This window comes from Elephas maximus, chromosome 15, assembly GCF_024166365.1.
Source record: "Elephas maximus indicus isolate mEleMax1 chromosome 15, mEleMax1 primary haplotype, whole genome shotgun sequence".
Lineage (NCBI taxonomy): Eukaryota > Metazoa > Chordata > Mammalia > Proboscidea > Elephantidae > Elephas > Elephas maximus.
The window spans coordinates 83,074,366-83,090,946 of record NC_064833.1 but is presented as its reverse complement, the minus strand read 5'-3'; the positions used below and the strand labels follow the sequence as shown (position 1 = coordinate 83,090,946).

Below are 16,581 nucleotides of genomic sequence, written 5' to 3'. Positions count from 1 at the left end.
CCACCTGCTCCACCTACAGCTTTCCCCATCTCATTGATCCTTATGTTTGATCAGGTAAAAACATTAGAGTCATCCTTGACAAATTTCTCTTTCTCTCAAAAGCCACATCCAAGTTATCAACAGATTCTCTTGGCACTACTTCAAAATACGTACAGAATTCAGTCCCTTCATAGCACTCATTTCAGTCTTCAGTCGCTTCAGTCCAACTTCCCTCCTCCATTGCTACTGCCCTGGCCCAAGGCACTATTTCTTGCCTCATTGAGAAAGCCTCCTAACTGACCTCCTGGCTCCCACCCTCATCTTCCACTTATAGGCTATTCTCATTGTACCAACCAGAGTGATCCTTTTTGAATTTAAGTGAAATTATATTTATTCCTCTGCTCAAGACGCTCCAGTGGATCCACATTTTATCATAAGTAAGTTTACAAAGTCCTGTGGGACCTGCGTATCCAGGTCCCTGTAATGCCTTTAACCTCAGCTCCTAGACGCATGAGTCTTCCTTCCTTCTGTGCTTTATCCACGTGGGCCTCATTGCTCTTTCTAACCCATCCCACCTTACAGCTTTCTGATAGTCATTTCCTCAGACTGGAATACTCTTCTTTCAGTTACGTACCTGCGAATTTTTACTCAACCCTCACCTTCTCACTGAGAAACCACCTTAATACCAGCCCCCAACCCTGCGTTCTAGGTCCAGAGCCTTTTACCCTGCTCCACTTTTTCTCTTCACCACAGCACATAACACTGCACAACTAACACACACTCTGTCTTTGCCTGCCTGCCTGCCTGCCTGTCTCTCTCTCTCTCTCTCTGTATACACATATATATATACATCCACACCTACATATATACATACTTTAAAAAAAAAGTCTGTTTCCTCTCACTAGAATATAAATCTCCACAAGAGCAAAGCCTTTGTCTTGTCTACTGCTTAGCCTTAAAACACAGTAGACACTCTAAAAATTTTTAGAATGATCGGATTTTGTCAAGCATTAGAGATGCATGTATAAACACTGAAAATGAATTAAAACATGTGTCTTGCTTTCAGGAAGCTTCAAGTGTAAGCAGACATAGTAATAAGTGCTAGTAGTATTAATAGTAGCAGCAAACATTTCTTGAATTCTTTATTGAAACTTTACCATGTGCGAAACAGTATTTTAAGCACTTGAGTGAATTAATACTCCAAATAAGCCTATGAGATAAGTATTTTTCTTCAGAGATTAGGAAGCTGAGGCACTGAAAGCATAAATCACTTGAAGTTCTGTGGATAGTAGTTGGCAGAGCTGGGATTGGAACCCAAGGAGTGTGGCTTCAGACTCAGAGAACATGGCCATAGCATCAAAAGAGTTGACGTGTGAAGTGTTTAGACAGTGTCTGGCACAAGATAAGCTCTATAGTTCATCTGTTGTTGGGGATCATAATAAAAATTAAAAGTTCCTGAGAATATGGTCATAACAGCATCAAAGTATTCACTGACCACTTAAAAAACTATTTCTCATTCAGTCATCCTTTCAGAGTATCCCCCCTCCAGTCAAATCAACATGTTTGACTCTCATTCTCTATGAAAATAATGAGTTGTAAATTCAACAGAATACATAGGATTTCATCAAGTATGTGAAAATGTTGGAGCACTGCTTGAATTCCATGCAGTGCGTTTGGTACTCTACCATTTACCTAAAGGATATCCTACTGAAGTATGCGTATAGAGGTTTCTACCTCTAACGTGATCGGCATTTGATTCATTCTTTGTTTCAGGGTATAGTTGTAATTATAAGTTAAACTTGATTATGTATAAAGTTTATTTTAATACTATTAATCTTTCTTTTTTTAAAAAAAAAAAAAGTTTCCAATCAAAGACTTTTTGTTTTTATCGTGGTAAAATATATATAACAAAACATTTGCCATTTTAACTATTTTTTGTGCATAATTCAGTGATATTAATTATATTCATGATGTTTGTGCAACCATTACCACAAACTATTTCCAAAACTATTTCATCACTCCAAACAGAAACTCTGTACCCATTAGGCAATAACTCCGTATTCCCCGCCATCAGTCCCTAGTAACCGCTAATCAGCTTTGTCTTCATGAGTTTGCCTATTTTCAATATTTCGTGTAAGTGGAATCATATAGTATTTGTCCTGTTTTGTCTGGCTTATATTCACCTATGTCATACCATGTATCAGAACTTCACTCCTTTTTGTGGTTGAATAGTTGAAAATAGACACACACATACATACTCCATTTGGGTTTTCCATTCATCTGTTGATGAACACTCGGGTTGTTTCTACCCATTGCCTATTGTCAATAGTACTGCAGTGAGCATTTGTGTATAAGTATCTGAGTCCCTGCTGTTAACCTAGGAGTGGTATTGCTAGGTCATACAACAGTATTTCACGCTTAATTTTTTGAGGAACCACCAAACTGTTTCTACAGCAGGTGCTGCTGCGTTTTAAATTCCCACCAGCAGTGCATGAGGATCCCAGCTTTTCCACGTCCTCGCAACGATTATTTTCCCTTCTTTTGAGAATAACTGTCTTAGTGGGTGTGAGGTAGTATCTCGTGGTTCTGATTTGTATTTCGCTAATGATTTTTTTTTAATGATTAATTAAATGATTAATGATTATTTTTTTTTAATGATTAATGGTGTTGAGATCTGTTCATGTGCCTATTGGTCATTCGTGTATCTTGTTTGAAGAAATGTCTATTCAAGTCCTTTGCTCATTTTTTGATTGGTTTGTTTGACTTTTTGTTGTTGAACTGTAGGAGTTTTTGATATATTCTGAATATTAAACCCTTATCTGATACATGGTTTCCACATATTTTCTCCTGTAGGCTATCTTTTTACTTTATTGGTAATGTCTTTTGATGCACTAACATTTTTAATTGTAATAAAGTTCAACTTATCTATTTTTTTTCTTTAGTTTTTGGTTCTATTAGTGTCATTTCTAAGAATTGAAATAAAAGGTCCTGAAGATTTACCAATGTGTTTCTTCCAAGAATTTTATGGTTTTGGGTCCAACTTCAGTCTTTTGCATTGGAAATTCAGTTATCCCAGCACCATTTGTTAAAGAGGTTGTTCTTTCCTCATTGAACGGACTTTGCATCCTTGTCAAAAATCACTTGGCTGTAGATGTATAGTTTTATTTCTGGGCTCTCAATCCTATTCCATTGATCCATATGTCCATCCTTATATAAGTACTATACCGTTTTCATTACTGTAGCTTTATAGTGCGTTTTAAAATCAGGAGGTGTGAGCCTTCCTTCTTTTTTCTCTTTCAAGATTCTTTTGGTTATTTGGAGCCACTTAGAATTAATGTGAATTTGAGGATTGACTTTTCCATTTCTGCAAAAAGATCTCTTGGAATATTGATAGAGATTGTGTTGAATCTGTAGGTTGCTCGGGGTGGTATTTACATCTTACCAATATTAAGGCTTCTAATGCATGAACCCAGTATCCCTTTTCATTTATTTAGGTCTATAATTTATTTAATTTCCTTCGGCAGGGTTTTGTAATTTTCAGTGTACAAGTCTTTCACCTCGGTGGTTGAATTCAATATTTTATTCCGTTGGATGCTGTTGTAAATGGAATTATTTTCCATTCCATGTGGCAGAATTTTAGACGTTAAAAATAAAATGAACATTCCTATTTCAATTTTTCATCTATTTTGCACTTTTAGACTTTTTAAAAAATAATCTTCCTTTCATCCTGTGTTTTGAGCATAGAGCCATTCCTTTTATACACTTGATAACCAACTGTTTTGACTTACAAAAACTGCTTTTTTGTCTTCTAGATCTGAAGGACTATTCAAAGGAGTTAGAAATCTGATAAAAACAGCCTTTTGTAATGCAAAAGAGAAATCTTGGCTAACAGAAATAGAAGAAAATACTCTTTAAGGCCAAAGGTTTTGAAATTTCAGTTTATTTTTAGTTAACTAGAATTGTAAACCTTTTAACAAGTAAAGCATTTCCTAGAAAATGGCTGTGTATTAACAGAACTCAGCTTTGATGTGTTACTGGGCATTTTGACAGCCTGTAACTTGATGCTACGGCTGATCATTCAGCAAAATTTTTAAGTGCCTCTTCTGTGCCATGAGAGAGACAGCAAGTGACAAAATAGTCATAGGCCCTTGTCTCATTGAGTCTGTAATCCAGAAGAGATTGAACCACTTAGCTGCAGAAAGACCTTCCCCAACCCTGTAGCCTAAATTAAGTCTCTTTTCTCATTCTTTCTCATAGCACTTTATTCTTTGCTTTCAAATCGTATTTATAATAATTATTTCAAATTACAGTTCATATAAGTGTTCACTTTAATTTTTCCACCTGTACTAGACTGTAAGTTCCAAAGGCAAGGAGCCATTTTGATTTTCTGCGTTTCGGTATCTCCAAATCCCTAGTGCAGTGCATAGTTAGCATTCAGTAAAGGCTTTTTGAGTGAGTGAATGAATGAATGAGTGGTGACTGCCTTGAGTTTTATGTAGAAGTGTAGGATGCTATCCATTAGGCAGACCAAGTCCAGTTTAGTGTGAAGATGAGGCAGTGTTTCTTAAAGGGCCTAGATGTGAGTAGGAAGGAGGTGCTGTGTTCAATATCCAGTGCTCCTTAGAGTTAAGTAGGATGAATATAGGAAGATTCCTTTGAGTTTAGGAATGTGGAAGTTATCCATGACCTTAATGAAGTGAATTTTGATAGGATAAGGGAATGCAATTCAGATTAGCTTTGATTGTGAAATTAGGGAGACAATAGAGCAAGCAATTTCCCCTGGAAAAGTGGATCACAAACATTTATTGTTACCTTATTTATTTCTTTATCTGCTCGTTTATCTATTTGGCTTTTTATTTGTAGGGGAATATGATAAAGTATAAAAAGAGTACATTACTGTGCTTTTAAATATTTTCACCATTATGCACACACATACACAATTGTGAGAATTAAAAAGTGCGTCAGCACTTGTTACGTGAGTACTATAGTAGAGGCCACCAGGAGGACCTAGTTAGTTGTCTCCCAGGAGTTTAGCTGCCACGTTTGTATTTCAAACTAAAATGTTGAATGAATGAGAAAAGATGTTGAAGGAATATGAAAAAGGGTGTTTTGGATTGGTTTACACCTTCCACCTAAATCATCAGTCTTCTTTGCCCCTTCTTATTCCTTAAGAAATTAGAGTGCTGAGAAATCATGATCGATTCTTCAGCGAGCGCTGAAACCATAGTGTGAGACTTTGGACTGCAAAGGACCAGAAGCCGTAGCTGCCCCCTTTCCATGTTCTTTCGTAAAGTGTTCCTTAATTCCTGTGAGTTTTGTCTCTTAATTATTGTTGTTTTTTTAACTTTCAGGTGTTGGTAAATCGTGCTTATTGCTACAGTTTACAGACAAGAGGTTTCAGCCAGTGCATGACCTTACTATTGGTAAGTTTCATAAAAGAGATGAGAAGCATTCAGAAGTTGCAGGTGGAAGATGCTAGAAGATCCATTCTATCAGTAATAATTCCAGAAATTAAGGTATTGGTGTGCAGAGTTTAGTCTCCATCCCTTTTTAAAAAATGTAAGTGTAGTAAAAATATTTTCCCCAGCTTTGTAAAAGTGGTTGGAATGCAGAAAGACATTAATGTTTAAATTTTGGTTGTATTTAATGATGAAACAAACAACTGAGAGATAGCATACACAGTGGTAAGAGCAGAGACTCTGGACCTGCCTGCTGGCATTTGAATCAAGGTTCTGCCACTGTCTTGCTGGCCAAGACCAAGACCCTTCACTGCTCTGTGCCTCTGTTTCTTTACCTGTATAATGAGAATAATAATAGTCCCAGTCTCACAAGGTTATTGTAAAGCTTCATTTATGATTTCATAAATGTGAAGCTTTGGGATGGTGCCCAGCAGCATGGTAAGTGCACTAGGCTTATCTATAATTATTAATCGAGAAAAACTTCTACCTGACATTTTCTTAGTTTCCTTGATTGTGAAGAGTAAAGGAGACAGTTACTGGTATAGAATAAACAGTCAGTATTAGGTATTGTGTAAAATAGTGGTATTACTCATTTACTGTATACAAAGGTGTAAAATTAAAATGAGTTAAAAACTAAAAACTTTAGGTAAAAATACTGTTTGGGGCTTTCTGATTTGTTAAAAAATGATTGTATTTATACCTGGAAAGCCAAAGAAACCAGCTGGTTTATGTTATGGCTACAGCCTAAAAACTAAAAATTAGTCAAATATGAAGAAATAAGGTAATTTAAAATCTAGTTACAGCTTATAACTGACAGTTTGACAAATCTTCCAGCCACTGACTGCTTATTTCCTATAGGTATTAACTTACCACCTGTAACATGTTGATTCTCATGTCCTTTGTATTTTTAAAATACCAAATCAAGGGTGAAAAAAAAACCCCCAAACCAAACCTGTTGTCATCAAGTGGGTTCTGACTCCTAACAACCCTATATAAATCAAATTATTAGGTCAATTAATAGTTTCCAACCCAGCAACATGTACTTTGTAGGTGTGTTGATATCTTTCTTTAGTAGTTGGAGCCCTGCTGGCACAGTGATTAAGAGCTTGGCTGCTAACCAAAAGGTTGGGAGTTTGAATCCACCAGCCGCTCTTGAAAATCCTATGAGGCAGTTGTACTGTGTCCTGTGGGGTTGCTACGAGTTGGAATGGACTCGACGGCAGTGGGTTTGGTTTTTTTCTTTAGTAGTTACTGTCAATAATCATATCTAGACTAATTTGAATAGTTTCAGTAATGATAGGTAAAACCTGCAGTACAGTTTCATGCTGGCCCTCATGACTATTTAACCTTGTTGAGCTTTGGTGGCACAGTGGTTAAGCACTCGGCTGCTAACCAAAAGGTTGGCAGTTCAAACCCACCAGTCGCTCGATGGGAGAAAGATGTGGCAGTCAGCTTCTATAAAGATTATAGCCTTGGAGACCTTATGGGGCAGTTCTGCTCTGTCCTCTAGGGTTGCCATGAGTCAGAATTGTCTCAATGGCAACAGGGGTTTATTTTTTCGGTTTAGGATCTGCTCTGTAGGTTTGAAACCTTGGTAACCAATGCTTAGGCATGACATAGGCCCGAAACTGCTAATCAAGCAGTTGTTTTTAGTATAGGATACTAATCAAAGTGCTTTTCCTTTTCATTGGTGCTCCCAGAATAAATTTCTAAATTGATAGGACATACCTGATAGGAGAGGGCAGGCCTGAACCTACTTTCAGAAATTTGCATAGGCTATACTTTTGCAAGGAACACTGGTGGCACAATGGTTAAGCACTTGACTGCCAACCTGAACAGGGCTTAAAATTGGTTCAGTCATGCTAACAAAGCGAAAATGCAACAGACCTGAATTTTTACAATTTGGGTGATCTGGAATGATAACCAGAACAGGAAAAATTATGGGTTGGATCCTGGAATGGGAGTCTCAGAAGAGGCATAGTGAGCTCTTTCAGGAGCCTGATGCGTGAGATTGGATTATTGGCAGAACTGTGAAGTTCTATACACATTCAGAGCAGTACAGTCAGCTCCTGTCTTTGAGCAGGGCACCGTTGTTTCTGACTGCCCCAAATTCGAAGGACAACAGATTTGGTTGCTATGCAGCGTGTATGCTGCCCTTGTTTTTAAAAGGGAGATTAGGTTTCTAGCATGGCTTCAACCCATAAATTTTCCCATTCTGGTTTACTCAAATTTTAAAAATTTGGTTCCGTTCTAGTCTCACTTCCTTGGTCATAACTGAACTGGGAAGAACTGGTTCAAAGTGCTGAACGAGAAAGGTCAGAAGTTTGAACCCACCAACAACTCCGCAAGAGAAAAGACCTGGCAATCCACTCTTATAAAGATTATAGCCTAGGAAACCCTATGGGGCAGTTCTACTCTGTTAGCAGGAGGAACCAATCCTTGGAGAAGGATCTCATGCTTGGTAAAGTTGAAGGTCAGCAAAAAAGAGGAAGACCCTCAACAAGATGGATTGACACCAGAAAACCAAACCCGTTGCCATAAAGTCAGTTCCAACTCATAGCGACCCTATAGACAAAGTAGAACTGCCCCATAAAGTTTCCAAGGAGTGCCTGGTAGATTTGAATTGCCGACTTTTGGTTAGCAGCCACAGCACTTAACCACTGCACCACCAGGGTTTCCTTGGATACAGTGGCTGCAAAAATGGACTTAAACATATCAACAATTGTGAGGATGCCACAGGACTGGGCAACATTTCATTCTGTAATACGTAAGGTCACTGTGAGTCAGAAATGACTGAATAGCACTTACCAGCAACAGCAACAGGAGTCATAATGAACTCAGTGGCACACCACAACAATACAATATATATGGGCAAAAGACCTCTTTTAAGTGTTAAAAAGCAAAGATGTCACTTTGATGAGTAAGGTGCTCGTGACCCAAGCCATGGTCTTTTTAATTACCTTGTATGCATGTGAAAGCAAGCCAATGAAAAAGGAAGATAACAAGAATCGACGCATTTGAATGGTGATGTTGGCAAAAATTAGTGAGTATTGATGGCAGTCGACAGCAGCAAAGAGGAGCTTGTCCGTGTGTTTTTGAAAGGAATGATAACTACCAAATTACTATGTTACAGTCTTATAATATGTGAATTATAGCTTAATAAAGCTATAATTTAAAATATATGTATTGAATATGCTGTTGACTGCCAGAAGAAGAAAAAATTAGTCTTAGAGGCAATACAGCCAGACCTCGGCTCACTTACTTTGGACACATCAACAGGAAAGACCAATTGCTAGAAAAGGCCATAGTATTTGGTAAAATAGAGGGTTACAAAAGCAAAGGGAACCCTCCATGAGATGGATTGACACGATAGCTGCAACAAAGGGCTCAGACATAGCAGTGGTCATGAAAGCCAGGTGGTGTCTTGTTCTGTTACACAAAAGGTCAACAGGAACTAACAACAACTGACGTGTGGAGCCAGGTGAGGGAGTAGGCCAGAAGGAGTTGCTGAGAAAACTGTAATTCAGGTAACTGTGCCCACCGGTTTCTCATCTGGCTCACTGATAGAAGAAGGCTAAGAGAAATAGAAGCCAAGGTGTGTGTTTTTTGGTTTTTGGTTTTTTTTGTGTGAACATTTTATTGTGCTTTAGGTGAAAGTCTACATAGCAAATTAGTTTTCCTATCAGTGATTCTGGAAACCCTGGTGGCATAGCGGTTAAGTGCAACGGCTGCTGACTAAAAGGTCGGCAGTTGAAATCCACCAAGCGCTCCTTGGAAACTCTGTGGGGCAGTTCTACTCTGTCCTATAGGGTCGCTATGAGTCAAAATCGACTTGATGGCACTGGGTTTTGTTTTGGTTTGGGTTATCAGTGATTCTTATACTAATTGTTTGGTCATGTTGGTTTCAGTCCCCACAGTGGGTCAGCACTCTCCCCATTTCCTTCCTGGATTCCCTGTTTCCATTAGTTCGATTTCCCTGTCCCTCTCTGCCTCTCATCTTTGGTTTTGCACAGATGTTGCCCTTTTGGTCTCCTGTAGTTGATTGTTCTAAGGAGCACATTCTTCACGGGCATTATTATTTATTTTATAGCTGCATCTATTAATTTAACTGAAAGGTAGCATCTGTGCGTGTCTTCAGTTTCAAGTTAGAAGGTTGTCTTAGGGCAACAGTCTAAGGGGGAGAGGCTCACTGATGTTCCTGCTTTGTCACTTGGCTGTCTTGACTCCTGAGCTCTGGTCCCCTCAGGTTTCTCTTTGCAGCTTCCTGCTGTTGCTGGTTTCTGGATTGCGTCACCATCCTCTTACAGCTTCTCAGCACTGGCTTTACCTGTAACCAATTTTCTACATTAAATTTCCTGTTTTAAATTCTTAAGTATCTTTATGATTGGATCCTGACTGATACAACTTTTTTCCTCCCATTCTGACTCTTGAAATTGGTTGTAAATAACAACCACCTATATTAGTTTAAGTAAAAAGAGGAATTTACTATTTTAAGTATGCAGGTGTGTCCTGCAGAATCTAAGGGTATGTAGGCAGCTGGTCTCAGGCTGGAACCAGAATTTAGAGCCCTTCAGGAGGGAACCCAGAGCCCTGGTACCACAGTGGTTAGGTGCTCAACTGCTAACCGATAAGGCTGGCAGTTCGAACCCACGAGCTGCTCTACGGGAGAAAGATATGGCAGTCTGTGAGTCAACTCAATGGCAGTGGATTAAGGAGGGAACACAAGATGTTGTATCTCTCCATCTCACATTCTTCCCTCACTGTCTCACATTCTTTCTGCATACCTTCATTTTTCTCTCTCCCTATTGGCCAACCTCCTTTTAACTTGATTACCCAGCTAGAAATGCATTTTATATTGTCAGCCTTGCGCACACAGGCATAGACACATCCATATACATCCCGGTCTCTCAATTCCTTTACTTCCTTGTTCCACTAGAATTAAGTAGAAGAGTGTTTTCACAGATTTCCGTCACCACATCTGCCCACCTACCTGCATGGTGCCTATAAACTCTGTCTTCCTCATCGTTACTGTGGATGAACTCTGAAGTTCCTAGCAAAGGCCAGTTCAGGGATACCGCTTCAGTAGTTCTCTCTTTTTTTCCTCAGACATCATTAATTTTCCTCTTTTGATGGTTACTTTTCATGACTCTTCCTATCCAGCTTTTAATCTTTTTTTGTTGTTGTTAGCAAAACTCCTTGGAAAGAGTTGTCCATGTTTTCTATTTCCAGTTTCTCTTAGCCCATTCTTTCTGTAACCCACTGTAATTACCCAGTCCCCCATAGTACCCACCTAGTTGCTACTCAACATCTCTTTGATGTCCAGTAGTCATTCCACACTTACATGTCCCAAATAGCTTCTGATTTTTTCCCCTCCCAAAATCTTAATATGTGTAAGTGTGTGTATGTGCACTCACATACATAGTCATACCCATCCTCTTGCCCAGATTTTTTTTCCTTAACTTTTTATGCAAGTAAGTATAATTGGACAAATAGTCTCCCTCCAGTATAAGTAAGGTCCGTCACAGCAGAGAGTTATCTATTCTATTCATTACCATAGCCCCAGTGTCTGGTACATAGCAGGGACTGTAAAGTATTTATTAAATGACTATGCCATCCGTCTCTCTATTTTATATATGGGAATTTAGCACATCTATATTTAGCCTAGGAAAAAAGTTTCATAAAGCAGTATTTACCATTATAGTGCTTAATACATGTATCCCTTTATTGTTTATTCAATTATGTTATTTATAAATGTTGCTAGTTACAGCCCACTAAATTTTGCTACCTAGTACTGGACAGTTTGACAAACACTGGTCTAGAGGCTAGGCCATTTATATGTTGATTCCACCTTCCTGTCTTCCCACTCAGCCAATGACTGCTGGAAGCAAAAGTATGTATGTGGGAAAGGGTGGTAGAATTGATGCATCAGTGCTTCCATCAGGCTCTCCACAGGAGATCAGTTAAAAATATACCTCATTTATTTGGGGTTCAATTTTCTGGTAACTTGAATTACCTATACCATCACCAATAACTGGGAAGACTGCTTAAAAGACCTCTTAAACATTTAATTTACATCTCACAAAGCATATGTGTCTCGATTTTTAAAAATGTAAATTCATTTCCCTGATAGTACGTGATCGTTGTGAAAAAATTGTTAGAAATTGTTCTTGGCCCTCCAGTAACAACTGTTAACAGTTAGCGGGTGCATAGTCTTCTAGAGTTTTTAAATGTATTCGTAAACATACATGAAGCTGTTCTAATTTATACTCTACCACAATGTAGTACTCATTTTTCTTTACCCTGGCCAATACTGGAATGTATTTGTGCTTTTGATCTTTCTGAATCTGTTATGCAAAAAATGGTTATTATTTTACCTTTTGGTTATTTAAATTTTTTTTTTTAATATGTTCTGTATCTTCTCTTTGATATGCCCTTTCTGCTATTGGTTTTCTTGAGTCAAATCTGATCTTTTTCTTCACAGTTTTCTGGCCTTGCAAGGGAAGTGCCCACACACAAAAATTACATGCTTATCTACTTAAATATTCTTGTAGTACTGTAAATTTTCATTCTAGCTGGTATATGGTTGTGCGTATGATTGTCTTTGACCCCTCTGTAATAACTTGTGACCCTACACCATGAATGACATAAGCCATTCTTTCTTTCCTGTTTGAACTATCACCTTTGTCGTATGCTAAATTCCTGTATGTAAGTAAGCCTGTTTTAGAACTCTAAAGTCTAGTCTGTTCGTGTTTTTTCCTATATTACGAGGCAGTATTACACCGGGAATTATTCTGACTCGGTAGTCTGTTTGGTATCTGGTAGATACTCTTCTTTCTCGAAGTTTTCTTAATTATTCTGTGCATTTGTTCTTCCAAATGAACTCTAAGCTCAGTTTACCATGTTGCAAAATTTTTAGTGAGGCTTTTAAAATTTGATGTTTTATTAGTTTATGGATTAATTTGGAGACAATGTTTTTACAGTATTGAGATTACCCATTTGTAAACATAATACATTTTCATTTATTCAAAACTCTTTTTAATTCTCCTCAGTAAAATGTTACAGTTTCCTTCATAAAGGCCGAATACTTCTATTGAATTTATGTTTTGATATTTTACAGATTTCATTATCATGAAGAGATTTTTTCCCCCATCGTAGTTAATTGCTTATATTTTGTAATTAGGAAAGCTGTGGATATTTTAGTACTTTAAGCTCCTTGGTCTAAACATTTATTTTTTTCTAATAATTTTACACTTAGTTGCTTTGCATGTTTTAGGTAGACAGTTGTATTATCTGTAAATTATAATTTTTTCTTAGCTAATATTTACACCTCTTCGTTTCGTTTTTGTAATTTGGGACGAAAATCTCTAGAATAATATTCGCGTTGAGGGCATTATGATATTTTCTCAATTTAATTGAATCCTTCTAGTGTTTTACCATTAAGAATGATGTTTGCTGTTAATTTTCCATAGAAAATTAAAAAGATTATTTTTTATATTTTGTTTTCTCTTTTTTCCTGGAATTAGCAAAATCAAGCCTTCTTCCCACTAGTCTCTATTGTGAACCTTTAGAGTGTCTAAGTCCCAGGAACAGGAGTTAGGGGGTGGGAGCTCATATGTCCCCATGCTGGCTGAGGTAAGGCTGCACGCGGCTGTCTGCTACCCAGCACTGCGCTCTGCTTTGGCATCCTCACCTCATACATGCTCCAGCAGCCTGAAGGTTCCGGCCTTGACATTACAAAGAGGCCCAAATGTCATGCCCCAACCCCACCAGGGTGAAGAGCCACGTGCCACATCCTGTCTCTGCACGTCTCTGCACCGCCACAGTCGTCTGGCTGACCGGGGGCCCTTCCTCACAGGGGCTGCCATTGTTAGTTGTATGGGTGATGGTTTAGATATTTTGGTGTACAGTGTGGAGTAATAACAATAGCTGACGTATACTGGATACTGACTGTTTGCCAGGCACTACTCTATCTATATTAACTGCTTCATCTTCAGCAGACACTATGAGATGTATATCATTAATACCATTTTACAGATGAGGAAACTGAGACTCAGAAGAGATTTAATAACTTGGCCAGGGTCACACAGCTAGTAGGTATAGGTAATGAGTGCACAATAAATGGTGTAATTACTATGCAAGGATGATAATCACCTAGAGACAATTAGAAAATCTATACTTATATTCAGAGCATTTTGTTCTGGAAGATTGGATGTGAATAACGTACCTAAAAGATAAGCATCATTCCCTGACACTGCCAGAAAATTGAGGCCTTGCCTTTGGCTCCACAGACAGTTTCTCTGGCAGCTAGACTGGCTGTTAATTGAAAATATATCTGGGAAGAGAGGCTCAAGGGCATAAAGGGTGATGGTGTATCCCTTACAAAAAGATAAAGAGATCTTTCTCAATGGGATTCCCAAGCATATTTACAATTAAGGAAAAGAATTGAAAAATTTTAACCACACAAAAGAGAAATATGATTTTTGTTTTTCTTCTAGTTTATTTCTGAGACTTCCAGGACACAAGGTTTTAGTACCTTCTTTTGCCACATAGAATACAAGGGTAAAACCTGTATTGCACCAGTAAAAAAGGTAAATGGAAAAGAGTTATGTTTCTGAAGCTGAAATTTTAAGTCTGGTTTTTGTTTTTGATTTGGTGGGAAAACAAAAGTCATAGCATTTCAGTAATTAACAGTGCTTGTCAATTTTTCCATTTGAGACGTCTGTTTTTCTTCCCCCCACCATTTTTTTTTAAATAATTTTTATTGTGCTTTAAGTGCAAGTTTATAATCAAGTCAGTCTCTCACACAAAAATCCATATACACCTTGCTACACACTCCCAATTACTCTCCCCCTAATGAGACAGCCCGCTGTCTCGCTCCACTGTCTTTTCATTTTGCCAGCTTCTAACCCCCTCCACCCTCTAATCTCCCCTCCAGGCAGGAGACTCCAACATAGTCTCAAGTGTCCGCCTGATCCAAGAAGCTCACTCCTTACCAGCATCCCTCTCCAAACCATTGTCCAGTCCGATCCATGTCTGAAGAGTTGGTTTCGGGAATGGTTCCTGTTCTGGGCCAACACAAGGTGTGGGGGCCGTGACCACCGGGGTCCTTCTAGTCTCAGTCAGACCATTAAGTCTGGTCTATTGAGAATTTGGGGTCTGCATCCCACTGCTCTCCTGCTCCCTCAGGGATTCTTTTTTGTGTTCCCTGTCAGGGAAGTCATCGGTTGTAGCCGGGCACCATCTAGTTCTTCTGGTCTCAGGATGATGTAAGTCTCTGGTTCATGTGGCCCTTTCTGTCTCTTGGGCTCGTCATTAACTTGTGTCCTTGGTGTTCTTCATTCTCCATTGATCCAGGTGGGTTGAGACCAATTGATGCATCTTCGATGGCTGCTTGGTAGCGTTTAAGACCCCAGATGCCACCCTCCATAGTGGGATACAGAATGTTTTCTTAATAGATTTTATTATGCCAGTTGACTTAGATGTCCCCTGAAACCATGGTCCCCAAACCCCTGCCCCTGCTATGCTGGGGCATTCAGTTTATTGAGGACACTTCTTTGCTTTTGGTTTAGTCCAGTTGTGCCAACCTCCCCTGTATTGTGTGCTGCCTTTCCCTTCACCTGAAGTAGTTCTTATCTACTATCTAATTAGTGAATGCACCTTTCCCTCCCTCCCCCCGCCCCATAACTGTGAAAGGATGTTTTCTTCTCAGTTTAAACTATTTCTCCAGTTCTTATAATGGTGGCCTTATATTTGTCCTTTTGCAGCTGACTAATTTCACTCAGCATAATGCCTTCCAGGTTCCTCCATGTTATGAAATGTTTCACAGATTCCTCACTGTTCTTTATCGATGCATAGTATTCCATTGTGTGAATATACCATAATTTATCCATTTATCCGTTGATGGGCACCTTGATTGCTTCCATCTTTTTGCTGTTGTAAACAGTGCTGCAGTAAACATGGGTGTGCATATATCTGTTCGTGTAAAGGCTCTTATTTCTCTAGGATATATTCTAAGGAGTGGGATTGTTGGATCGTATGGTAGTTCTATTTCTAGCTTTTTAAGGAAGCGCCAAATTGATTTCCAAAGTGGTTGTATCATTTGACATTCCCACCAGCAGTGTAGAAGTGTTCCAGTCTCTCCACAACCTCTCCAACATTTATTATTTTGTGTTTTTTGGATTAATGCCAGCCTTATTGGAGTGAGATGAAATCTCATTGTAGTTTTGATCTGCAATTCTCTAATGGCTAATGATCGTGAACATTTCCTCATATATCTGTTAGCTACCTGAATGTCTTCTTTAGTGAAGTCTCTATTCATATCTTTTGCCCATTTTTTAATTGGGTTATTTGTCTTTTTGCAGTTGAGTTTTTGCAGTATCATGTAGATTTTAGAGACCAGGCACTGATCAGAAATGTCATAGCTAAAAACGTTTTCCCAGTCTGTAGGTAGTCTTTTTACTCTTTTGATGAAGTCTTTGGATGAGCATAGGTGTATGATTTTTAGGTGCTCCCGCTTATCTAGTTTTTCTTCTCCATTCTTAATATTGTTCTGTATGCTGTTGATGCCATGTATTAGGGCTCCTAACGTTGTCCCTATTTTTTCTTCCATGATCTTTATCGTTTAAGATTTTATATTTAGGTCTTTGATCCATTTTGAGTTAGTTTTTGTGCATGGAGTGAGGTATGGTTCTTGCTTCTTTTTTTTGCAGAAGGATATCCAGTTATGCCAGCACCATTTGTTAAAAAGACTGTCTTTTCCCCCATTTAACTGTTTCGGGGCCTTTGTCAAATATCAACTGCTCATATATGGATGGATTTATGTCTGGATTCTCAATTCTGTTCCATTGGTCCATATATCTGTTGTTGTACCAGTACCAGGCTGTTTTCACTATTGTGGCGGTATAATACGTTCTAAAATCAGGTAAAGTAAGGCCTCCCACTTTGTTCTTCTTTTTCAGTAATGCCTTATTTATCCGGGGCCTCTTTCCCTTCCATATGAAATTGATGATTTGTTTCTCCATCTCATTAAACAATGTCCTTGGGATTTTGATCGGAATTGCATTAAATGTATAGATCGCTTTTGGTAAAATTGACATTTTTATAATGTTAAGTCGTCCTATCCATGAGCAAGGTATGTTCTTCC

The 16,581-nt window shown here is 38.5% G+C and overlaps 1 protein-coding gene across 1 annotated transcript in view; it reads left to right on the top strand.

The window, feature by feature from the left end:
* The window catches only part of RAB2A (RAB2A, member RAS oncogene family), a 124,306-nt gene that overhangs the window by 45,158 nt on the left and 62,567 nt on the right, over window positions 1-16,581 (top strand). Inside the window, exon 2 of the mRNA XM_049853869.1 lies at window positions 5,331-5,402. Within this exon, the coding sequence (XP_049709826.1) occupies window positions 5,331-5,402 (72 nt within the window). The remainder of the gene's footprint in view (window positions 1-5,330; window positions 5,403-16,581) is intronic.